The sequence below is a fragment of the Rhea americana genome, unplaced genomic scaffold, assembly GCF_003343005.1.
Source record: "Rhea americana isolate MKP2758 unplaced genomic scaffold, rheAme1 scaffold_8, whole genome shotgun sequence".
Taxonomy (NCBI): domain Eukaryota; kingdom Metazoa; phylum Chordata; class Aves; order Rheiformes; family Rheidae; genus Rhea; species Rhea americana.
In genome coordinates, this window is record NW_028186978.1 from 3204254 (window position 1) to 3231692 (window position 27439).

General features: G+C 36.4%; 1 protein-coding gene across 2 annotated transcripts in view; it reads left to right on the forward strand.

The window, feature by feature from the left end:
- GABRA4 (gamma-aminobutyric acid type A receptor subunit alpha4) overlaps window positions 1–27439 on the forward strand; it is a 52530-nt gene that overhangs the window by 735 nt on the left and 24356 nt on the right. Inside the window, exons 3-8 of one of the 2 annotated variants that reach the window (XM_085322749.1) lie at window positions 10089–10156; window positions 12606–12826; window positions 12929–13011; window positions 14844–14987; window positions 16433–16585; window positions 21584–21843. In XM_085322749.1, the coding sequence (XP_085178875.1) occupies window positions 10089–10156; window positions 12606–12826; window positions 12929–13011; window positions 14844–14987; window positions 16433–16585; window positions 21584–21843 (929 nt within the window). The remainder of the gene's footprint in view (window positions 1–10088; window positions 10157–12605; window positions 12827–12928; window positions 13012–14843; window positions 14988–16432; window positions 16586–21583; window positions 21844–27439) is intronic. The other variant, XM_085322750.1, reaches the window with a different exon arrangement.

The window sequence follows — 27439 nt, forward strand, 5'->3', positions numbered from 1 at the left end:
GGCGCGGCCGCCCGCGCGCTGAGCAGCGCTCGGAAGCCGCTGTGCGCTGGCAGGAGACGGGGAGAACCCGCACCTGACGTCCGGACTGCTCTGCTTCTGGGCAGCTTTTGTCCCCTAGGTGCCATAGACCAGGTCCGAACAGAAACAAATGTCTTCTCATCTGCCTCGAGAAGAAGTCYGCTCCTTGCTGCGTTCATCCCTGGGAGTTACGGGAAAAGGAGAGGTACCCAAAGGTACCCGAGCACACCGGTCTTCAACCAGAGTTGCTCAGTTTTTGGCTTTGATTTAGAAGTAGTAGACGTGGTTGCTGTGGAGGAAGTAGAAGTGGAGGAGGTTATATTTGTCGTGATCTGTGTCCTGAACGTAGGGGTTTGTGCCCTGTTTATGCCTTAGGTTGTTAAGGTGCACTTTTGTGCTGCTGGATGAGCAACTGGGCTTAGTATGCCTTRCTGGTTTTGATGTCACTGTGTAGGGACTTGGAACCAAAAATCCAGCAATAATACAGTCCAGATAAATTCAGCTTTTATTTTATTTTTAAATCTGGAATGAAACTATTAAAAATACAGATTTCAAAGTAAAAAAAATGTATTTTTTTTTAAAGACACATCCCCTCTCATAATCTGTGAAGGTAATAAGAGCATTTCATGGGCTGCTTCATGTCCAGGATTGAATGAGATTTTGGCGTAGGTTTATGCTGCAAAATACTTTCCTCCTCCCCTACAAGTACTTTCTTTGTACACGTGTCACATCTGCACTGACATGTATGCCAACATACTCCACATAGAGTGCTCATACACGATCTTAATAATTAAAGGAGAATACCTGGCATCATTGATCACATTTTATTATTTAGAGTATGTTTATTTTATAAATGAGGCCTTCTATAACTTAGCTTTAATATTAAGTGAGAAGTAGGCTAAACTTCTTAGAGCACCCAGAGGAATCATTAGAATGAGTGGCCTTTTGCAGTTTTGCTCTGCAGAGAGGTTACAGATACTTCTGCATGTGTACAAGGGATGTGCTATGTTTGGCATCATTTTAGGTTGAATGCCAACTAATTAGTCATCTAGCAAAGATGCTTTATGAGCATTATCAGATTTCCAAAATTAAAGATGTACTAAATCTGTAGTATGACATATAGTTTGTTGATTTTTATTTTAACGCAGTTGTCTTTTGAAGGATAATTTTGCAAGAGTAGACTTTTTTTTTTCCCCCAATAAATGTTAACCGACTGTCAACAAAATGCTGTCAAAAGAAAAAGATCATTGTATCTCCTTGAACTTTCACAACTGTAATCTTGAAGTAAATGGTATAGGGAGGAAAAAACTCAGATTTCAACCTAGGAAAAAAACTTCTAGGTGAATATTTGACCGATTGGGTATTATATTGCTTCTTGTTTCTTCCCATAGTTGACCTTTATAAAATATAAACCACTCACTTTTGAGTTTTGAACTTCCAAGTAGCACATTAAAAATACTTTATTTTTAAAAATAACACTCACAGTTACCTTCAGCCAAAGTTATCTTACAGCCTGTACTTCCTTACAATCGAAGTTACCTTCACCTCACTTGATCGGAAGTTTTTAACAAAATAAAGCAAACCCTCCCCAACTTCTACAAGTGGTCAAGCTTGCTTTTTTGACATAACTAAGAGCAGTATTTGTGGGGTGGTCATGAAAATCAGCTGTCCAGATCAAAATTTCCCTATATTCATTTTTTTGCTGCTAAATTCTTAGGGCAAATAGGGCTTGCATCTTAAAAGTGGGTCACTCAGTAATATATAGCATATTAAGAAAATGCCGTAGGGGATGGGACTATTTAGAGATGGAAAGTATAGAATGTTKTGATAATGTTAGAACTATATCACGTTCTGATGAACAGCAGAATATTTATTTTTATTTTTTTATGGAAGCTGATGCATCATCTAGATTTCGCGTGGATCTAAATGAAACACACGTTTTATTTTAAGAACAGAAGGCCTCATAGAGGTCTGACGGATGTGAATTTTAAACCACAAATCAGTGAAAATATTTCTAATTCTGGTGAAAGTGATGTTTAAAATCAGACTTGGGAAGCTAGCCAAATTTTGAATTTTCCTGGCATATTCCAACATTTCCACAAATAACAATTCATGAAGATTTTTGCATGCAGAGCAAAGTGGTAAACATTAGGTTTTGGAGATTTCCTAAAACTGGATCCAAGTTCTTCATGCTATCATTAATTAGCCCAATTGTTGGTAGTTACGGAAGAGAAACTAATTTGCCTGAGCATTCTCACAGATGTGGAAATGGTCTTTCAAGGAGTTTGAACCTCAAGTGAGTGTAGAAAAGCTTGCCTTGGTACAACTTATGCAGTAGCATAGAATATGTTAAAGATAAATAGTAGAATAAAATTCGCCATGTCATTTGGTTGGCCCTGTGCATTACAAACTCACTTTAGGAATCAGACACAAAACCACAAAACTGAAAAGTTGTTGTCACTTACTAAGCATTATGAGTTTGGTAATGTAATAAACAAAAATAGAAAAGTTCAGGAAAAATGTTATTAAAGGYGTTTTATATTTACAGGGCTAGTTTTAGAAGGGAGAAATGCACCATCTTTAAAAAAAAAATATTCTAAACCTTTAATGGTTGCAACAGATTACCAAAGAGATTTCAAGTAGAAGTTCAATTAAACAAATCAGAAAGAGCGGTTTCATGCAAGAAAAAAAAGTTATGACGTGCTGTCAGGAAAATTTTAAATGCAGAACAGTTTTGAAGATAATCACTTAGAGTTTCCTTACTGGGAAAGTATTTAGGGACTAATGAATAAAGTAATGCTCTGTGAGGTTTGAAAATAGTGTAGTGGAAACTAAGTCAATTACATTGCCTAAACTGTATGTTCCATTTTACTGTTATCCTGAATTTCAGAATGCAATTTATAATGCATGTTGATTTCTCAATCAAAACCACTCTATAACCTACTAGATCATAAGAATCGGGCATTTATAGAAGAATAGTGAATTTACAGAATTCACTACTGCACTTGTGTGAATAAATAAAAGCATTATCTATTATAAAATTGCAAGAGTGTTACCACAGTGCGGTTTTGATTCAGCCATAAAACTTTGAAGCAAAAACTTTTCTAGTTACAACATGAATCTACTTTTCACCTGATTTTAAAAATTTTCTTTGTGTATGACACAATAGACAATTATAGAAAGTTGTAAAACTTGAATTCTCTCTGAAAATTATCTTGTTCCTCTTTCACTGGTAATTAGTTTTAAAAATGATTGTAGACTATGGATGATTTTTTGAAAGGAATATTATTCACTTGAAGTAAAAAGCYTGAATCTGATTTGCCATCAGGAACTCTTCTGAGGAACTCTTGACAGTGGTAAGAGCACATGAGATCAGATTCAAACTTGTATTTACTTTAAACTTCTTTTGATTTCGTGGTATCTTTAAAACTTTCATGATCTGCTAACTGATCATGCTTAAGTATGCACTTACTGAAGAAAGAAGGCATTAGGTGACTGAAGCTAGTGAGAGCAGTATCACTATCTATTCTTATATATCTACTAATTCTAATGWTTATTTTATTTTTTTAAGGTTAGGTGTACCTAACAGAACATCTGATCCTTAGCATCTTGCTTTTAATGGCCAGCTGACSTAAGACAGAAGGGTTGTATGACTTGCTTCCTACCCAGGACTAGTGGGTAATATGTTGGCCATGAAACCCCCCAATACTGGGTCTAAAAAGTCTGTTCGGAGGCTACAGTATTGCCCACAGGGTGTTACTGACTCCCTGTGGTTGAACGTCAGTCAGTGAAAGTTAAAGCTTTCTTTCCTCTGTGGTTCCGTTTATCCGTGTGAGTCTGGCATGGACTGCAAATCTCACTAGCAGCTAGTGAAGTGGTGCTAAGTCTTTGGCTTTGGCTTTCTGTTTAGAAGTTGTCAGGTGCACTGGCTCATGAGTAGTTCTTTCTCTTTCCTCTGTGGTTTATTAGTGAGGGACTGAGAAAAGAAGTGGGATTCCCTTCTCTTACTGAGGGGTTTCAAACTTCCTTCTGCTCTATGGTCCCCCAGATATCACATAGATTAAAGGTAGCAATGGATGTTTCCTTTCTTCCTACAAAGAAAAGAGCATGAAGAGAATGGATTGAAAATGTGCTTTCCTTCCTCCATCCTTCAAGAACCAATGTTCAGGAGCAAGGGTGCATTTCAGGGTGTAGAAAGGGACTTGGAGGTCTCCCAACGAGGCAAAAGTTCAACCCGATCTTCTATATGTTGGATGAGTGGTGCAGTCATTGAATTACTGGGTGAAGTTAGTGGATTTGGATATGCTTCAAAAGCAGTCCTGTGCTGTGAGTCAAATATAGCATTATTTTTGTTTCAACATCCCCAAATGTAGGAGGTTTAAGAGCTGAATCTCTTTACTTGAAGAAAAGGGCATATTTTTGTTGACTGTGTTCTTAAATTCCTGCAAAGCCAGCCCAGTCAGGATAGGAGGACAGGGAGTGGAGTCCTTTTTCCCCATCTGTGGGATTGTGTGCAAATTTCTTGGTAGTTATACCCGTGTGTGGTCCTTGGAAGATAGTGGAGCTGTACAGTGTCCCTAATGGCACTGTCTGATTTGGACATTTTTTGTTTCTCAGTCAGTTGTTACCCATTTGCACTTCAGAATCTAAGCTGAATTTGAAGAATGAGAAGGATTCAATGTTTATTAATTAGATGCTATTTGATTTGGAAATATCTGAAGCTATCAAAAGTTTGTTCCATAATGTTGTCTTAGGCAGTCAGTGTCACGGCTGTGACTTCTCTGAAAAAGATGACTTTTAGTTGTCTGTTGCTTTTAAGGCACGGTTGGGGTTGCCTTCTTCCTCTCTTCTTTCTCACATTCCCATACTGAGAAAGTGCAGCTGAATACGGGGTAGGGTTGAGTGCCTTGGCATCATCTCTCCTAAGCAGGGTTTGAGAACATTTCTCTCTTCCTTCTATCATGCCAGGTTCAGCTTATGAGTGTCATTTCATTTCTTGTCAGTGCAGGAGAAGTGATTTATTTCTAACAATATTTGGTCTTCTTTCAGCTAATTATGTGAACAAGAAATGTTCAAGTGATGTGGCTTTGGAGAATCAAACTTTCAGCTGAACATTACATCCAGAAAGTCAAAAAATAATTTCAGGATAAATTTGGAGAGCAAAGACATAACTTCCTGTTTTTTAGAGGACTGTAGAATATCTATGTAATTATGTGCTCTTATTAAGAACTCAAAGACTTCAAAGTTTCATTGCTTATTATAATAGATTTTGTGATTATTTTTTAGATGACAGGTGGACTAGAAGTGAGCATTATAAAGTGAAGCTGATCATTTTTTTAGGTGATTGTCCAGTCTTCCTCAGCTAGGGAGAGTAAATCACTCAAAGGCTTAACAGGATATGGTGCTATTTAGCTGTTGGTGACTGGTTTGAATTTGGCTCCAGTTAGTAATGCTTGAAGTCATTACCATCTGTCTGTTGTTCAGTGACCTGTATAAAACTAGCTGGTATTCTTAGTCCAGTTCTTAGTAGACAGGTGTCCACATCGTGAAAATTGGCACCAGTAGGAACCCTGCCGGCTGTCTCAGCAGGGATTATCTTTGCAAACAAGCAAAGAAACRGCCTACTCTCCTTATTTCTGGAGGTATCTTTTTCCTGTGTCAGGGTTCAGGCATRCTGATGGGTGAATGTGTGCAGACAAAAGTTACTGTATGCTTTTGCATTTGTTGTATTTTTTTTTCCATAGGGAATGTATATCATATGCTTGAATTTCACATTAATTTTTAAAAATTCCCTACCCACTTGTTTTGGCTTCCTAGGAGAAATCTTGGATATAGCAGGAGACCTCTGCTATTCCTTCTGAGAGAATAAAACAAAGGAGAACATGCTTCATTTGACTGGTATCTTTTAACTTAAAAAAGCAATCCTTAAAAAAGCAAGCCAGCAAGAATTTGGAAAGAAAAAGGCACCAGATCTTTCATACGTAGGTATATGAAAAGAAAGAATCTGCACCAACTACATTTTTTTTAGCTGTATCTGTAGGAAGTGATCTAATATAGTCTCATGTAGTTTATGTATCCAGGAATTGATCTCATAATAGTGGCAATAGCTGCACTTAGCAGTTAAACTGTACCTGGTATGTTGAAATCTCTGTGCAGACTTGTTTGATAATGTTCCTGATTGGCTGCATGTCTCTTGATGGCAAAATTTACAATATGCAAAAAGCCTATGCRAGATTTCTTTGACTGTTTACATACAGTGGAGATCTCTGCAGTGACAGTTGCCTATGGAGACAAGGGGATAATGGAGCCCAAAGTCTTTCGCCGAGAGCTGTGCTGCAGTTCAACCCATATGTTGGCATAAAATGCATGGGAGAGCTGTCTCATGTTCCTGTTCACAGGGTTAGAGCCTGGCATCACTTCTTCAGCCCACATGTAACATCTCTATCTAGCACTCAACTATTCTAGCTTTTTGCAGGGATTGCTTTTAATCCTGCCTGAGCTTCTTTAAAGTATATTATCTTGCAAGCAGTGATTCAGACTTAACCGTTCCCACTGCAGTGTGTAGGACTCCTATTTCATTGACATAAAAATACACACCAGTATGTTATAAATAGTTCTTTAGTGTTCCTGGAGATTTATGGTGGATAGATGCTTTCTGAACGTCCATTGAGAGATAAGCCCAACTGGTCATATTTAAAGTTAATTGGCTTTCTTACAACTCATTGCATTTTATTGCCAGTAATAGAATGTTAAGGATTCTAATAGGATCTTCTGATTGCATAGCTGGAGTTGATTAAGTGGTGCAACATGTTCATTCTGGAGGGCTGCTTAAATCACCAGTAAAAGTAGGTTAGGTGACTACAGACCAACTCCTCGTTGACAAGAATTCCTATGATTAATAGTAATAATAAAAAAGCCTGACTCACTATCTGTACCCTTGCTATTGCTACCAACTGGAGTTAAATCTTTGTTAAGAACAAGAGGAATAAGAGAGGTTTTGAGGTCCCCATAGGTGTTCCTGTGCTGGCATTAAGTGCTAGAATCATCTGGAAAAGCTGAGTTTTGACCTAACAGTTGTGAACGGACAGTATAGGTGGAAGAATATGGCAGGGCTGCAAATGGAGAAGAAACACTAGGGAGATACCAGCTTTCCCTGTCCTTTGCTGCTGTCTTCATTCCTACCAAACATTTTAATCTTTGACCAAAGTTTTGGGTGCAAAACAAGGATTTGCAACTCTAGGATAACAGAATGGATAAGCTCTGTTATGATGCTTGGCTCTCTGACTGTTCTCACTATATTCTTCTTTAATTTCGTAAACCTGGAGCATTTCTAGATCCTCTCTCATCTGATATTGTCTAATGACCTAAAACATAATTTAACATTTGTTCTGATTCTTCACTGCCGTCATGTTGGACAAGCAACCAAAAGTTTACTTTAATTTCAAATTTATATTGTGATTTTGTCATTTTCTGAAAGTTCCCACTTCCTCCTTTTTTTCTCATGGATTCTACTAATAAATAAAGGTTTGAGAGCAGAATAGCAGGTATTAGAATAGTGAACTTCAGCTTAATTTTAGTCCTGTGCTACTGCTATGAGGTTTCTAACAGCATTAAATCATAGGTTTGCTGATTTTGAGATTTTTAGGTTAGTTTATGAGTCTTAGTGCTCCCCTTTGTCTTTCCAAGAAATGCCAAAGAATAAACTTGCAAAAGGACTCTGAACACTTACTGCCCATGAAGCTATAATTATTTAATAGAACAAAAGAAATCAATGCCCGAGGAAAACAGCTCATTCCTTTGGAAAAAAAAGCTGTCTGTTGGCTGATTTTGATACAATTATAAAATAACAGTGTTCTGTGAGCTAAAAAAAGAAGATGCTTTAGAGGAAAGCAGTTAAAGATTTTCCTTTTTTTGAGAGCGAGATTACGATTTAGTTTCTTAGAACTAACAAATAAAGTAGTTCATGAAAGTGATTTAGGAACTGAGTGCAATAATCACGATTCTCATACTGAGTTACAAATACTAATACCTACATTTTCTGCTCATTAGAGCTGTGTGGAAAAATGTCTTTCTATGAAACTTTGGTTTTGGGAACATTTCAAGTTCATCAGATGAAATAAAGATTTTTTTTTTTAAATTCTTTTTTAAACAAAAATATGGTTTACCCCAGATAAATAATAATCTGGTGGTTATGGGAGATCAAGTATGATTGGATCTTTTGTATTTCTATGTGCAAGTATGATAGAGCTTTTCTCCTCTATTTTTCTAAGACTGCAGGTGGATGTTTTCACTTCCAGTATCTTGACAGCTCTGGTATGGATTTTTCCAATCTCTTGGAGCTTTTCTGCTCTCCAAAAATAATCATAACTCATGCAGGAAATTTCATTCAAATACATCTTTAGTGGAATGAGTGGTCTAACCACTTGGCCACAATATGAATTCCTCTGACCTAGTGAGCAATTAATCAGTTGTAGAAAGGGGAGCTGCTTCCATCTGCAAAATGTGGAGAGCAACCCATTGCAAAGCAGGCAGTATGGTATGAAAGGGGAGCTAGCTAGAACTTGAGAATTTATTTTTTTAAACTTCATCAAGGTAGACATTTAAAAGTACCCAAGTTTTYGTGGACCACAGAGCTACCAACTGTTCTAGGGTGAATTTTCATTAGTTTTTGTCTCCAGAAAAATGCCTTTCTGTGAAAGTGTTAAATTCCAGTGAAGAATTTGTTTTTTGACATTTAGCTGAAAAATTTGTAGCTGATCTTCTATACATAACTTGCAGACTGCTAGTGAAATAAGTTTACATGCTTGTGTTTTACTTTTCATTTGCAGTATAACACTTGCTCTAGATGCAAGGAAAAAGGTCCCCTGTTTCCAGTTGCTTATTTCTTTTTCTCTTTCAAAAATTTAATTCAAAGTGACATCTGTGAACACAGTGATTTTTTTTCCTTTCCAAGAGGCATACATTCTTCTGCTTTTGAAACTGTCTTAAGTGTTTCCTCCTTTCATTTTAGATTGCAAATACTGTGATAAAGCTCGAATTAATGGACAAACCATTTCTCCTCTTTAGGAGTTTGAGTTGTAACGGTTTAGAAACTGTAGCTGTGAACTGATAGATCATGAATTGAAAAATGTGCTAAGGTTTTGCCAAACAATATCTACTGTGAGTTTATTGCCTAAATTAAACCATTAGGATCACAGTTAATACTGTGATCACAGAGTCATCATAATAACTGATAATAATTAGAATAACTTGTTACACTGGAAACGGATATGCTTCCTGAAATTAGTGGATTTGTTCTTAGGTTAAGGGGAACTCTCAAACTTCCAGTAAAGTACTATATTGTGAACTTTCATCTTACATTCAAGGTATATTTTGTGCTGTAATAAGAAATAATACATTAAGATGAAACTGCTTTTTCTGATAGTTGCTAATCTGTACCCAACTATGAAAAAGTGGTAAGACATCTGTTCAGTTCACTGTTTTTTTACTGTAGCATAGGTTCCAGTGGTTCTTTCAAGACAGAATTTATAGTAGCATGTAGAGCTAGGTTCAGACCCACAGAAATGCTGACATATCTCTTATTTTGATTGTTAGTATTAAAACACTTAAGTACTTCTCAAACTATGGATATAGCTCTTGATCCTGCAATGCTAAATTGCCAGATGAATGGCTTACTAATGTCTGTAGTCCAGTTATTGCTCATTAGGGTTGTGAATATTAGTAATAATACCCTGGGGAATGTGATTTTCCTGAATTAGGTGCTTGTTGTTAATTAACACAGCATTTTCTGTAAGTGTTTCTGTTTAATTTTTGGCAACTGTTTTCTTATCCATTGAGTCAACATCGGTTTCTGAATGGGGATTTGCATGGCAAATAATGCTTTTGATTTACTTATGCAGCAAAAATAGTTGAGCAGTAGAGACTTATCTGAAATGACCTGTATTTGCGTTTTGCTCTTGCTCGTCCACAGAACCCTCAAAGCGATAACTGTTCACATGCCAGGATCATTTATGAGAATTGATGACCTACAAAATTCAAATTCTCTCGCTCACTTCCTTTTCATACATTAGGTCCTGTTACTGAAGTCAAAACAGATATATATGTCACCAGTTTTGGACCTGTTTCTGATGTAGAAATGGTATGTATTTCTGTAATTAAAATGCCATTTCGTGGTACTGAGAAACTATTAACTGCAGTAAGGAGTAGATGCTTAGTTCATGTGTCTTTGTATTGTTCTGTCAATCATGCAAAGAAGGCAAGATTAGCAGCAGCTTATTTTTAAAGATTATAATTAGATGCATCAGGCCTGATTCCGGTCACCCTTGCACTGGTTTTTGGTTAGTGTAAGGAATTGACTACATGGGATTTAATACAGATTTTCTTGGTATTGAGGCACAATCATGTCTTATGGGAAGCATATAAGTGTGCTGCATGGAAAACAGGTAACATCTTTGAAACTGCTTTTCCTTTATGAACTTTGTATTATTCTCAGGTGGATAATAATGATACAATTTCACAAATACTTGTTGACATTTTCATTTCATGTGAATTCCATTTGCCCATCTTTGTGCTGCTTTTAGCATCACTTTCAGCAAATGTTTGAGTGATAAGAGTTTCTATAAGTGTCTGCAGGACAAAATGACATGCAAGAAATATTCACAGAACACAAATATTACATTTGCATGTAGGGTTATTTGTGCCTGAAAGGCACCTACATTTGTTTGAGGTCAAATTCAGCATGACTCTCATCACCTTCTATAATCCAAGCCTATACCTTTAAATTGCATGACAGTTTTTCTTCTTCGAAAATAATTCAAGAAATCACACAAGACAGCCTTATGTATATTATCTATGTTTGTACTTAATTTCCTTCAGGGAAAGACAGTTTCAGAGSAATAACTGGCTTTCCACACAGTGCCATCCTGCACTTTGTTACATGTGATTTGTTTCTGATCATGCAGAAAGGTATATGATAGCAAGATATTTTTCTAGGGCTATGTTCTCACACTAGTCTACTGTTGAATCACATCCTGCACCTCCAGTGGTCGTCAGGTACAGTATGAGGCTGTTCGGTGTGACTAGGAGTACAAGAACATGATCCCAAGCAAATCTATTAATGAGTGTGCTTCAGATCTAAAATGAAGGCTACATGTGATCTCTCTGGTTACAGTGAAGCATTTGACATGGTGCCAGGTGGGAAATTATTAATTATATTGGAGAAGACAGGAATGAGAACAAGAACAGTAGGTAAGGAACTGACAGAGAGTTTCCGCAGATGGTTCTGCTTTCAACATTATCAGACAGTTAATTTTTAGTTAATGTGTCCATTAGTGACCCAGTGTAATCTGAATGTAGCTGCATTCATAAAACTTGCTGAAAGAACAAAATGTGAGGTACTCCTAGTACTGGGGAAGATTAGGATGGTGTTTTTAGAACTGGTTTACTTTCGTGCATGGTATAATAAAATAGATTGAGGTCTTATATTACAAAATCTGTCATGTAGAAGCTAGTAACAGAAACAACTGCTATGAAGTATAAAATAATAAGCAAGGATTGACAATAGAAAAGAAAGACTTTTCATAGATTAACTATAAACCACAATAGATGTTGCAGCCATGGAAGAGAAGACAAATATAATTCTAGGATGCCTTACACTAGCAGAGATACATCCTTGCCCATGTGAGTAGACATGGCCATACAAGTAAAGTTTCAGCGATAACACTATGCAGAAGGATTTGAAATAACATTGATTGTCCTGCACCAAAATTGCAATTATGCTGAAAAAGGTAACAAGGAAAGTTTTAGATTCTATGTCATATAATACATTTTTTGTGAAATGCTTTAATGTTCCAAGGTGAAAAATATATGAGCATACATTTCTTCACCTGTTCATTCACATGTGATGTACATCTCATGATGTACTTGTGGCTGCAGTTCTGCAGTTGTTGTTTGCATGTATTCCTTAGAATGGCTTATCTGTGAAAGTTGATGGGATAGTCATGTAATTAAAAGAATATATACATACATACATATATATATTCACACACACATACATACATGCACACACACAAGTTTATATTATGTTTTACCCATGTTTAGCGGACATGATAAATCTAAACTATTTAGCTTTCCTCAGGTGAAAGCTTACTTTAGAGGGATTGTAATTAAACTTCCCTTCCTTGGCTTTGGAATGGAAGTAATCGTTTGTCCTGACGTTTTTAATTTAGTCAGCTGCAAAAGATTCATGGGTATGTTTTGTTTAAAATACTATAGACATTTATTGTCACATAGATCATTTTGTTTTCAGTTATATGCTTGAGTACAAATTCAATTGCGTGCTTCCTGAAATCTTATTAGAGTAATTATTTCTTAACGATTAAATGTGTGTAGCAAATTATTGATATGATTAATGTGGGAAATTGAGCCATTAGGAAGTATGCAACTCACTGTAATTTGTGGAAATATGTTTGCGTAGTGGACTTAACATATTCTTTACTACTGATTTCTTTGCTCCTGAGGGATTTCTTTTTCACAGGAAACACTTATACATGCAAATATAATCTTTGTTTTCCTGCAATTTAATACAGGAATATACAATGGATGTCTTCTTCCGTCAGACATGGGTAGACAAAAGACTAAAATATGATGGCCCTATTGAAATTTTGAGACTTAACAACTTGATGGTTTCAAAGGTGTGGACACCTGACACATTCTTCAGGAATGGGAAAAAGTCTGTTGCACACAATATGACAGCCCCAAATAAACTCTTCAGAATAATGAGAAATGGCACCATCCTGTACACAATGAGGTATCTAACTTGCTTATTCAGCTTCTTACAATTACTGTATGCAAAAGTTATACTGCCTAGACAAAATGGCAACCAGAGACTATTCAATTTGTTCCATTATAGGCTTACAATAAGTGCAGAGTGTCCCATGAGATTAGTGGATTTTCCCATGGACGGTCATGCTTGTCCTCTCAAATTTGGCAGTTGTAAGTTGCAATTATGAAATTTCTTGTAACTACAGCTTTAAATAATAGAAATAGATGTTGAACAGTTATGAAATTTTCTGAATATTAATCTTGATTCACAATCCTTATGCAGACAAAACTCCTGTTAAGTTTCTTGGAAATTTCATTTAGGGCCTGAAAAATTAAGCCCTTACAGAGAACTGACCCATTATATTAAGCCCCACTATTCTGGCTACACTATTGCTTGAAATACTTGTTTTCTTCCAGTTGAATTTCTTCCAGGGTGAATTGAACACTTAGTGACGTCGGAGATTCTCTGGAGAAGACGAGTATAGAATCCATCTGACCTTAAAACAGCCAATAAAAGTTAGGCTAGTGCAACTATAGTTGCTTGGCTTTCTGTCCAGGCAACGGAGGCAGATTGACATGCTAAGAGACATTTCCAGGCTGTAAAGAATTAATCTTAAGGAGATACACAAAGACAACTTGGCTATTGGAAGGAATCTATATGGTTAGTTTTGGCTAAATAAGTAATTTTTAGAGCGATGAAACCAGGTGAAGGGAACCTTAGTGCAGGTGATTTTCCTTTTCTGGTTTGAAGTCAGATGTAGATTTTTGAATAATCTCCAAAATTTTGCTAGGAGGAATGTTTTGTAGGAAAACATGGCACACAGTAGAGGGAAGTAGTTAGATTCCCTGATTTGAATCCATAGCAGAGATAGTTGAGACAGGAGCCCTCCACTACCTGTCCTGTCACTATTCTAAGTTTTCTCAGTCACTGACTTCCTCTGCATTACACTCAGATGTAGCAGTGACTGGGCATCAATCTGCTTTCCTTGACCCCACAGTTCTGAAGAAGTTAGGAATGGTAGGAAGGTACTCATACTTTTTTTTTTTTTTTTTTTTTTTTTTTTTTTTTTTTTNAAATAAATTTAACTTATGCAGTTGGGTAGTCAAGCAGAAGGGAGATTCTAGAGACAGTGCCCTAATAAGATACAGTGAGGCTGGAGGCCAGATGCTACCAGAAGTGGCTGTGTACTACACTAGCTATATACTAAGGGAGCTTCAATAGTGGGGACTTCTCTACAGGCAGATTTCTTCTGGCAAACCAGCAGAAATTGTGCTTGACACTAATCTGTGATATCCTCGGTGGTAACTTGAAATAAGATGTAGCCATTTCAGATGCAAGGCTGTGATTGAATTTAATTTTAACAGGAGTTTAGGCTGTGTAGAGATTGAATGGTAGGCCTGAGTTATGTCTTTGTATTAAGTGTTGGAATGTTTCCTGGGGTCTACTTCTTTTTGGGTTACTGTGAATCTTTTATTGACCTCTGAATTCTTGCAAATATTTTTTAAAAAACATGATAGTTTATATCTAAACTATCTAAACTATTATTTTCTGTAAAGAAATATGTTCCCAGTCTCCAAAATGTATCCTTCTGATACATGCTCTTTTTTTATATCAATATATTTTTCGTGATAAAATATCGGATAGAGCATTTCTAAAACAACTTAAAGGTAAACTTTTTATGCCTAATAAAATGGCTAATCCAGAAAGAGCTCAGGGCTAGACTTCACATTCAAATGTGAAGGGAATTTGTGTATGACACTTGATGTATAACCTCAGCTATTTATGCTCATCTGAAGTTTTTTTTTTTTTTTTTTTTTTTTTTTTTTTTTTTTTTTTTTTTTTTTTTTTTTTTTTTTTTTTTTTTTTTTTTTTTTGTTACTTAAACATGAGGGTGTCTTCTAAATATGCTAGTGTAAATCTTGCCATTGATGTCAGTATGTTTGAACTGGAGTAGATGAGAAGTAGTTTCCCGTTTGAACAAACTGATGGTATGTTGTTGTAGATGCATATCCAAAGAGTGAAATGATTTACACATGGACAAAAGGACCTGAGAAGTCAGTGGAAGTTCCTGAAGAGTCTTCCAGTTTAGTTCAGTATGACCTGCTMGGGCATACTGTATCTTCTGAAACCATTAAATCTATTACAGGTAGGAATCAGTAAAAAATCAACTTGAGGTAAAACTAAGCCTGTATATTGCCCTAGGTTTTTTTTCCTTTTTTTCTTGTAATGTATTCTAGTGAATCTCATATGATGTATATTAAGGATTGAAAACATAAATTATAGTCAGATTTTTGTCCTTCAGATTTGCATTTTCAGGTTTGCTGCAGTAGATTGCAAAGGCCTTTCAAAAAGCTAGAATCAGATCACTCCTCCAAGGGACAAAATGAATATTTCTAATCACTGATTAAAATGCAGTTTGAAGAGTCAAGAGGATGCTTGGGTGAGGAAGTCATTTCTCAGCACTGTATTTGCATTATGTGCAAAAGATTTGCTTTGTTTGGTGGTGCAAATATCTCAGTATAGAAATATAGCATGCAGAATAGGTTATTAAAACCATAAAAAGCTCTCTAGTCAGATAAGCATAGGCACAAATGCATTAGTCACAATAGATACTTCTGTTGATTTTTGTGCTGTAAGAAATAAAGCAAATGGCAACAACAGGCAGCTTGAATGAGTAAAATCTCTCTGATGAGCAGTTTGGTGATAAACAATCATGTTCCCAAAATATTTTTCAAATTTGGAATCATTTTCTCTGCATCAGCAAATTTGAGTGTTGTGAGATTGTCAAAATTAAACAGATAAAGCTAATGTATTTGACATTGCTCGATGGATATTTTTCTCAAAGATAAAACAGAGTTTTGCAATATCCTGGAAACTGACCTGTCAGCATATCAATTCTTAGGAGTTAGCGGGACAGTTTCCTTACTACACCTCGAATGCCTTTTCTGTAATGCTTTTGTTTGGACAGTTTATTCAATATACAGTAAAACTGCACATTTTTCTTGAATATGAATTATAAGGTTTACATGAACATAACAGCATTTTAAATTATTGTTAGTGATTTTTGCATTTATTTATATTTCAATATTACAGTGGTACTGATGTATAACCATAGAAGGAGGCTTAGATGCTTCCATCTCATTTAATGTACATCATTGTTAAGACTGTTTTAGTTGGCATATAGGTACCACAATATTCTTGATATCATGGTAGGTGGGTATTTTTCATTAGATGCTTCGGACTCTTCATTAGATGCCAACAGAATTTTGAAATCATGCTTACCCTGTAAGAAGTGATCCAGTATTAGTCATGTAGTATTTTCAATAACTACTTCAGAATGGCACTATAAGGACCTACTACTTTTTGGATTTTTTATTTACGGATTTCTTTCTTGTCTCCAAAAGAACATATCTTTCTGTACATRTGTTAAGTGCTGTGGATAGTATCTTCTTAAACCATCCGAGTTGATTGTCTGAAACATAGTTATTCTGCTACACAAAAATTTTATGCAGGGAAAAAAAATATTTTCCTTCTCTCTTTCTGTCTATCTGTCTGTCTGTCTGTCTCTCTCTCTCTCTTTTTCTTTTTTAGGTGAATATGTTGTTATGACAGTTTACTTCCACCTCAGACGAAAAATGGGTTATTTTATGATTCAAACATATATCCCATGCATTATGACCGTGATCCTTTCTCAAGTTTCATTTTGGATAAATAAGGAATCTGTTCCGGCTAGAACTGTGTTTGGTAATTACTGCATTTTACTCTTTCCTGTTATTGTACATCATCTTTTAATGATTTTCGATAGAATAGTCCTTTTTAGTGCACAAGGTATACATTTCCTCTGTAATGGTGCAGAAGTAAGGGAATAAGGTAAATTCAGAAGAACTTTTGCTATCAATGTAGTTATATATATGAAGACTATATTACTTGAAGCCTTGGAATGTGAAGAAAAACTTCAAATATCTAACCTCAAGGGTAGCATGGTAGCCTATGGCAAACAGATACATCTTTGGGAATTAGAGGCTTGGAGAGCAAATAAAAAAAGCCTGGCCCTGCACAGACCGATCAAGTCCCTTGTCTGTATCCAGGATGGTTTTATCTTCCAGTGAGCAACAGTGTGATTACTTGAAGCATACCTTCTAAAATCCTGTTAAAATAATTTGATTGAGAATGTGTGAGATATGGACAGATATCTCACTAGAAAAGTGCCTCTTATTGCCATTATGAAGATGAATTGAAAAGCAATTAGGGAAGTGATCACAAGATAATAAAATTGAACTCACCAAAGTACATCTAGAAATGAAAATAAAAAATAAAAAAACTTCTATGGAAGCCAAAAAAAATTAAATGGAAATACAGTTCTTAAGAAAGACGTAGGATAAAAATATGGTTAAAATCAGTCTTTGTAAAGCAGATGTCTTGACTTTACAAGGTACTATATTCTAAAATAAGACTAATCAAGAGGAAAGCCTTCTACTAAGTCTTACTGTAGATACATTGGTAASAATTATAGAAATTAATGTTTCTACAGGACAGCCCATGCAAGCATATAAACAAAGTCTAAACACTGTCTAACATCACAAATTAGAGTTAATGATCAGTTACAGGAACTCCCCCCACACCTAATAAGAACTTCATTTGCTTTCAGCTCAAGCATTACATTAGGCGAACGAATATATCACTTAGCATACCTTGGCAGTAATGTTGAATGCTCCCTTCTGAAAAGTCCTATTAATGCCATGAKCTAGAAAAGTAGAATCTGCATTTACAGACAAAATTCAGTAATCGAAATGTACAACTTACAGAGCAATAGATGTAGTAAGGCTCATTACATCCATATATGAAACTGGAAACAAGTAATAATAAGTTCCACTAAGTTACAGATAAGTATCTAAAATGCCTTTATAAACAAATGGCTTAAAATATGGCTCGAAGTGTCTCTTTGGTTTTCAGACAAATACCAGAGGGACTCTATTTTAAAGGTATTCTTAAAGGAAGACAGAACTAACGCAGGCAAGAGATAGAATGAAGCCAGAGTATCTGCTATGGTACTGGGTGTCTAAAGGAACTGCCGGAAGAGGCTAACCAGAAGATCTTTCCGTTGGACACTGCACAAATAGGGAGAACTTGGCAAACTTAATACAGGAAGGATACTCAAGGAACAATCTAGGGAGTTCATGCCTTTCAAGGTATCTGTTGCTATGAGAAGGATTTGGAACATAATGCTTTTTTGGTGCTCCTCATGTGGAACAAAGATATAATAATTAGGTTTTGCACTATATGCTGAGGGTTTACTAAGTGAACAATCCATGGCTGGGAGATAACATCCAGAGAATGTCTTTGTACATATTTTTATGAATATTATCTTTTAAGTATCTGTAATACTCTCCTTGAATAGGAGACAGGGAAGCCCAGTCTCTGATTTACAAGCCAGGTATATGATACCTAAACAGTTTATTTTGCTGGTGAACTGCTCTCTCTAAGCCTTCCTTATATGGGAGCAGCTTGTTAGGAGCCATCTGTCAGCATATTTTTTTCCCCCAAAGACATCGTGACCTCTTCTTTTGTAAATCCACTTTAGGAATCAAAATGTAGATGTTCTGATGTGTGAGGAGCGCTTATCTGGACATGAGATTGGACATGCAAGCAAGTCCTCGTCATGCACCTATGTACTTAGTCATCTGACTGGGCCCATGTCATATGGTGGTGCTTTGCCAGTTCTGGTTTGATCACAAAGATACTGAATGTCCTGGTATATAGGCGAGGAGCTGTAGCATATGTCCTTCAGGTTCCTTTGTGAGAGGCTATGAGACCTCCACAACCCCAGAAAGTTGGGTGCCACTGTTGCAAATGAATCAGAGCAGGTATGGCTGAGTTGGGAGAGCTGTCAGGATTCTCAGTTCATCTGTACAAGCCAGAATCAGGAGTGCAGGAGCAAAGATGATACCTGTAAGACCCTTACTCAGTAAGTATGCTGTGTTCCCTCCATAACCATTTAGACACGATAAGCTGTTTTCTCTGCTCTTCCTGTCAGATTTATAAGCTCTGTGAGCTAAAGATTTGTGTAAGCTCTGAGTTCAAAATTTTCACCTTGGTATTCTTCAGTGCCTGCTGGCTGCTACCCCCTTTTCTGAAAAATACCATCATCATAGAAGCTTAGTATCTCTATAAGTTTTGATCTTTCATGAGTACTAGTTATCTCAGGAAGACAAAATTAACTCCTTCTATTGTGGGTCCAATTTATTAATAGACACAATTTGTTTTTATGAACCAAAGAAACCTGTGGGAACATTGCTGTTTTTATATTCTTAGTTCACTAGACCTTTTTATGCAGATGGAGTTACACAAGGAGTAGTGGATGGCACTTTTATAAAGATTTTATGCTCTGGAGCTAGAATGCTTAAGTATAATACTGAAACAATCTTACAAGATCCATCAGGGCATGATTTCTGCAGTCAGAGCTCTAGACACCTGAATCTGATGTTTGTGGGGGACAAAAGGCAGAAGTAGTTTTCCTTCATACAGTTTTTAAAAATAAATTTTTATAGTAAAATACTTCTAGTGTCTTTATGTGGCTATGTGCATATCTGATCAAAAACTTGCAAGTATTTAGCTTTGCATAATTATAGTTCATGTGCATATATAGTATTTTTAGCTGAACTTAATTATCTACCCTGCAAATTGCTATGCACATATCCAAGGGCGATTGCAGCAGCAACTGCAAGTCTCCTAAAAGAATGATTTATTTGGGGGAAAGCTGGTAATGACTGTGTCAGTAAACTGAATAATATTGTAAGGGCCTGCCTCCTCCTGCTTTTGTTTGATGAATGATTGATTATTCAAGCCACTTTACCCTATTTTTACTCTTTTGAACTATATATCCTTTTCTATTATTATTAAAACAGCATAGTCAAAAATTGTTTGCTTGAGGTAGAAAAAGGAATCAAAAATGATGGGCTAAGCAAAGATGCGTCTCTCCCCCCCCAAAATAAACTTTCCTTAGAATTTTTCTCAGAACTAAACATTTTGCTATTACTGTGTTTTCTCACACCCTCCCACTGAAGAATATACAAGCTCACAAAACTTGTGTTTTCATCCTGATGAGTTTGCTCTGAGATTTTGTGTGTGCGCGTGCRCACATGGTTTTGTATACAGGGCTATTACAGATTTCTTTTGAGAGAAGAGCCTAGAAGATGGCTTCATTGTGTTCTGTTCTCTTTTGGCAATGTCTGAGTGAAGGGTTTTTGTATGAGAGTACCTGGATGGGATATTCCTACTGCAGAATAGGGAAAGTGAAGATTTTGTTGGAAAACATGTTCTTAAATATTTTTTGCATATACTTATTAATACAAGCATTCCCTCTTGAATTAAAATGGTTACAATTTTCATAAATAGTAAAGATATCTCCATTTGTAGTCATTTTTCCTTCGAGTTATCATGGTAGGACTTAACCAGTATTCACTATAATATAAGTGTTTTATATTTGAAAGGTATGTGATTCTTGATGTTTTAACTACTCTTGGAATATTTTGGATTAAAAAGGGGAAAACTCGTACCTTGCGAGCATATAGCAGGTGCTTGCATTTGAAGTATTACTGTGGAGTGGCCGTCTTTGAGCTCAGTGTTCATGCATGTACACTTTAATTAAAGCTGTTCTTTCAGAAGATGAAATGTTAATTGAATTTCATCGCTCCACTAGTAACAGAAGGGTTTAAAAGATAAAGTGATGGTTTGCTAATTAACAGAGTTGTCAACATGATATTCTAGTTTTCCTTAGTGTGAAAATAATTTGCCGTGATTTAATGCCACCTGGATTATGAATGGGGTCAGAGGAACACACACCAAGTAATAGGTAGTATTCTAAAAATATTAGAAGGAAAATCATGTTTCTGTTTTAGTCTGAAGAGCATAGCACTCTATACAAAATTTGAGATGTTTAATAGCAAATATTTAGAAAATATTTTAAGAAATCATATCTAACTTTACATGAAGGAAATAYGAAGTGAAGGCTTCTGCATTTACTTGATGCAAGCTGTAGGTGATCTGCAAAAGTCATGGCTTTCTATGCATCCTTTAAAAACTAGTAGCTGTTCTGTGTGCATCATCACTCATGGATACATGGTGGTTGCCATGGCTTAAATCTAGTGCGCTATTCACAAGCAGCGGCGAAAGATTTATCCCTTTTTCTTAATCCAATGAAGAAAGGAGCTGCCAGATACGGTTCTTTTCTGTTATGCAGCAGTTCTTCTTCTTCTTCTTCTTTTGTTTTTTTTTTTCTTAAATGGAGGATGGGTGTTTGAGTAGAGGGTCGGTCATATTAAGCAAACAGAGGAAGCAATGTTTGAGAGCAAGATCTGTACCTTGGTCAGTGGAATTATATCATGCAGTATTTTGCAGTCTGGGGAATGTAGCTGAGTATACTCAGTATAGCTGAGTTATTTTATAGTGTGTTRTTGCCTATATTGATTTAAAAGTGAAAAACCAAAGTATATGTTTTTTTTAATTGAACACAGAGATTTTTTTTCATTCACTGTTGAAATGAGTGGTACTTTCAGTTAAATGACTTTTATAGTAATATTTTGCAATGCTGTTGTACTTTGTTATTGCTGCTAGTAGGTTTTGCAGTCACAGATATAATGTTCCCAAGTGATTTAAAATTCTTTGCTTGAGGCTGCTTGCTTATTTTTATTCTTACTCTGATCTACTTGGTTTCAGCAATGCTTTTGTTTTGTTTCTTTGAAGGAATAACGACAGTGTTGACAATGACTACACTGAGCATCAGTGCAAGACATTCATTGCCAAAAGTATCCTATGCTACTGCCATGGACTGGTTCATAGCGGTTTGCTTTGCCTTTGTGTTCTCTGCTCTTATTGAGTTTGCTGCTGTCAACTATTTTACTAATATTCAAATGGAAAAAGCCRAAAGGAAGACAGTAAAATCCCTCCTTGAATTTCCGGCTGCTCCAGTACAGAAAGAAAAAAGTACGGAAGAGACACTCATGGTATGTTTTCAGCTTACACAAATATTTTCCTTCTTTTTGTCAATGTTTCTCAGTAAAACCAAGACTTGATCTTCCTCCCAGCCTCTCTGTGATCTCCATATCCTCCTTTCATTCTGGTACTCTCTCCCACACTGGTAGTTCAGGTAGGGAACAAAATTCTTGATCTTAGTTCCACCTAATCTTCTCCATCCTGGCCCAACCCAAGAGATTTTTATCTCCTGTTCAGAAGTGTAAAATAGTGCAGTAGATCTTAATTCTATTTCCCTCAGACACAGCCACGTGGGAGGTGAGAGATTCTCTCTGCAGGGCAATTAAAAAAAAAAAAAAGTACATGCATCATTCTTCGGAATCTAGATTCAGTGTGTTCTATAAGTAAGTCTTTAGAGGCCAGATTTCTCCCCTGACCACAGTGTAAGAGGGCATAACGAAAGATTAATGCTACCCCATTTTCATTGATGAAATCCTCTAAAACCTTATGTAATTCTTGGAGTATTGGCTGATTGAATTAGCTCAGAGAAGAGGAAGAGTTCATGTCCATCAGTTTGTGCAGTCTCTTTGCTGTATTTAGGTGACCTTTGTTGAGGGCTAGTTTGGATGGGTATCTTTAGGGAACTGTTTTTTTTCCCTTAGCATGTTGATTTGAACTGGACTGCTTATACAGACCATGATGCTACTGGTTATAAGGATAGCATTATAATCTACATTGTTAGTATCTTATAATGAATTAAAATATGCTAAAGCAATGCAATTGTACCATGGAGCAACTCCCAAGGTTCTCCTTTCATTGCATGTATCACCTACATAGAGTTCTATTTCTTAATCAGTTATATTTTGGAGAAATTTGGAAGAATGCTGGATGAAACATTTATGTCTGCCTAGATAGCCATTCTCAAGTAACTTCTTTTTGGACACAAGCTCACYGCAACCCCTGAAAAAGGTTCATTTAGTGAAATGCTTTTCAATTTTCATAGTCCTTTGGGTTAAATGTGACTGTGTGATAGCTATCTTAGTGTGTGGGCCAGTTAATAAGGACATGACCTCGTTTCTGGTTGAGTTCACTAGTGATTTTCCGTTCCTGCCTTGTCTCGTTCCCATATCCTTGCTAGCTGCTGTGTTCCTCATCCTGTACACCAGACACCTAGCTAACAAAGCCATTACAACACTTGTACTAGATTGGCCATATGGTGGGCCAGTAATTCCCATTTGAGGCTGACTGTCTTGGCAACACCAGTCAAGAAGCAAAAGATTGTCAGCAGCATTGTAATTTACCCTTTCTGTCCGGCTGACTATCTAATTTTCTTTGACTGAGCCATGATTTAAAAACTACAGTTTTACACTAACTCCTGGTAATTTTGTCTTCTGTTTCTTTTCACATCTCATTTGTCTCCTTCCCTATTCATCTGTTCTTTTTGTCTTCCTGCCCCTTCCATTTGCTATCACTCCTCAGCTGCTGTCCACCCACTTCCATTTTATTTCCTCTTCTTTCCTCTCCTATCATATATCGTTACCATTTTCAGTCTCCTGGCTGTGTTGTTCTGTTAGCTCTCAATTCTACTTAAAAAGGTAGATGTGCTCCTGAAGCACATTACACATGTCCTGAAACATGTTACACGTCACTTTGCTTTCTGCTAGTAAGAGACTGGAGCAAGAAGTATTATAGTAGCATGCTGTTCTATTTGTATATAGAGATAGTAGTGCCTCTGGTTTATGCTAATCTTCTTGATTGTACAGCATGCAGTTTAATACAGCATCTCGGGCATTCCTGGTGAGAGTTAATAAACATTGCTTTTAGAGATAGTCAGGTTTTACCTGGGTTCATAGGAAAATAAATTGCAACCTAATAACAATTTAGTCCTAGATTTATTTATGAGACCTGATTAAAACACGAAAAAAATAGTAGTTTTATCAGGTAGTAATGATGGAGACTTAACAAAACTGTTTTAATTGATGGTTAGAATTGCTATAGGTCAGTCTTGTGTTCTGCTTAGCATTTTACATAAAAGTCTTGGAGAAAAACTTATTAAAAAAAACTCACCCAACTTTATTTAAAGCTAAGTAAATTGAGATGTGAACAGTTCTGTTCTACTGCTAAATTAATATCCTTGTGATATCTGTGGTAATGTGCCTACAGGATTTTGAGACCTTGAAAGTGCTCAAGGGAACAATCTACACTTCTGAAGGTCTGCACATTAGTATTATGAGTACGTAAGCCAGCGATAATGTTGATACTATCTTAAACTGCTATTTTTATGACTTTTGCTCCAGTCATGCTATGCTAAGACTTGAGTCTTTTCTCTTCCAGGGCAGATATATAGAGTGAGCTTGCTGATACTGTTACAGAGATTTAGCTATCCTGCAAATGCTGGTTTATCCCATTACTGCCTGGAGGGTGACTCCTGATCTTGTGACCTGCTGCACAGAACAGGTCAATAGAAGCTCCTATGGCTTCTAATATTGACTTTGCCTTCTAAGCTGCAAATGTAATACAAATCTTCCTCTCCCAAATTTTTGCAGTTCCAGTTCTAAAAGGCTAATCTAGAGTAGTGTCATGCCTTAGTATTAATATGATTTTTTGAATGTATACTGTGTAGTCAGTATACATGACTGATATAACACAATCTCAATTTCACTGTGAATATTTGGTCCACAAAGAGTATAGGACAGTAGCTTGACTTTAGTATACAGTCTGTGTTATTTTTTAACATAAATACCACTCATTTTGTTAAACAATAGGCTTTGATTTCTTATCCCACTTAGTGTATAGAAGTCTGTCCTACATTGCCACTGTTGTGCTAGAAATTCTAGTGTTAGCAATACAGTTGTCAGAGCTCAAAGAAAAATTTTATTTTAAATTTGACATTTGTTCAAACAGTCTTTGCCTAATTTGGTGAACTTGCCAGTCTTCCAAAGTTTTCATTTAGCTCAGGAAGAAATGTGAATATCCTGAGAGARAACAGATAAGGAAAGAAGATGCTTAAATACTTAAACACTTCACTTGTTTCTGGTGTATCTCTCAAAATTTGCAACCTACTTGGAATCTCTTACTATTCTGGGGGGAGGGGGGAGGAAAGAAAGATTTTCCCTTATGCTTGTTGGCCCCATGTTGTTGTCTGCCTTGAAAATGCGTGCAGCTGGCTGTGTTGACTTTTTGTAGTTGAAGTTCCCAGCATGTAGGTCCCCTGAGAGCAACAAAAATACAGAACAGTTCAGGTTGTTACAGAAAATGAGCAAGGCACTAATACACTTTTAAATGGAGGTGGGCTGTTGATTGTGCATTATTCTCTGGACAAGTACTTGTATGCTTGACTTTTTCAAGTAACTGCAGTGGGATCATTACAGAAGATTWTGGGAGGGAACATGTTTGACTATGAAATTGGGTTCCATGTAGAACATGGGAATTTTWCTATCTGTTCATACTAGAAATAAGGCATATTAATAGTAGAGTTAGGTAAGGTAAAGATAAATTGCACATAACTGGAAGTCCCTTTTTCATAGGCATATGTCTGATCACTTTTTGACCATGGAGTTAAAGTGGGTTTTCTATATTGAATCAATCAGTATATTACTAGGACAAATTAGAATTCTTTGAGAGTTAAAAACACCTTTCTGGTTGTTTTGAATAACTTTACAAAGACAACTCATATCATCATGATCGAATGAATTGGGATGTGTTTATTTGTATTATGTACTTCTTCACCACAACCAGTACAGCTTTACTGTAGCAAACATGGTCTATATGCTTTGCCAAGTTACTTTCKTGTGTAATTATACTTACTGCTTTGCAGCCATGCAGTGGATGTGACTGATCCAATATATCAATTACAGTAAGCATTAAATATATTTTGCAGGCTAATTAAGTAATCTGATCTGTGTTAATTCAAACAAAAAGTCCTGCTGTGAAGCTAATTTACTAAGTTAAGSGGACAAGAGGGAGTGAACTGCCTCCTCAGTGCCTGCAGATGCAGTGTGTGCTCCTCTGTCACTTGATAGTTTTAGCCATGCTGTTGTACCTCTTTTTATTCTCCCCATTTCAACTCTTCCTTCTTGTTGCAGATAACTTTTTGGTATCAACTGATGTATTGCCGTAATGAGGAGTGTAGTTCTGCAATTGACACCATATGAGTAGGGCCCAAGGCTATTTGAAATCTGCACTGAGTTCACAAGGTTTTTGGAAAGCCTCACTCATTCCTTCTATCAGCCACAGCAAAGCAGTACTAGAGTCTAATTTTTCTGAAGCCATTAGSAGCCTTCACTTTTCCTTGAACCAAGTTCTTGAATTTGCAGGACAATTCAGTGGTTCTAGTGAAGGCAATGCAGAGCAGTCCATTGAAATCAAGAAGTCCAATGACCTCCAATTCCTGAAATCATCTGAAAGTGAGATTTCTGGCATTAGTTGTATTACAGTATAATCATTCTTTCTTATCCCTGAGATTGGATTAGTATCTGCTATTTAACTTTACATACTCAAACACTTAGATTATTGAGACTAAAGTAATGTTGCAGATGTCCGTTGAGTGACACTTGGCACGTATTTAATTATAACTTCTTTATCTTGGGCTTCTGGGCAATAAGAATTTCACAAACTCTGAAAAGAAAATATTGTGGCACCCTACCATGCACGAATCTACACTTTCCCAGAAATCTGTCTAAACACATTCCTAAGATCTGTAGATCAGAAGTCTATCAAATTCTCTCCAAATCTTTTAAAAGAAGACAGATGGCTCACACCATGKTCTCCTGTGATTTCCGTGTTTTGGGAGCCATTTAAAATGCTTTTAGGTTRGAAAGAATGAACCTGTCCCTAAGTGTTGTGCACTCTTTCCTTTAGTAAAAGCAGCARTGTTTTTTCCAAGTAAATGTGAGGTGGAAATGAATGATTTATAGTTTGTTATTGGACCCCTGAGTCTATTTATATGCTACTGCACTATTTCCTTTTCACTGTATTCCTATGAAGTCTATTTTTAAAGACCTACCCAGTTTTGGAGTTGAAGAATGTTACTGAAAAATACCCTTTAAAAATAGGTTCCTAAACACCATTAACATGAGCTTCAACCTCAGCTGTTTGTTACAAGAGTGTAAAACTTGAAAAATCAGGTCAGGCTCAGTCAAACCTTTTGAATGGAATAATTTCTTCAGTCACAGGTAGATTTTTAACTCTCAAACTTATTTCCCTCTTTTCTTATCATTATATAGCCAGCCAAGTGTAATAGAGGTCATACTTTTAATTGCTGCATGGAGGTACACTCATCTCCTTACCAAGAGTATCCATGTTGGTATGATATATGAATGAACGTGCACCTGATAGATATGTAAGGAACCTTCCGTCACATGAAGCATCTGCATATATGATTCATATCATCAAGGAGTATCTTCTTTGATAGGAAGTACTTACCTTTCAGTCATATGATGGACATGCCCCAAAAATACATGATGGGGTAGGGGGTGAGTCGGGATCCCTTGGAATCAGTCTGGGAACAGATCTCTAGAACAATTCACCTGCAACATGCCCAACTTTGTGCTCTGTCTCATGACTTCCAGAGCAAGGATTGGGCCATGCACTGGATGCAATCCAGAGGCCATAGACTAGACAGCCCTC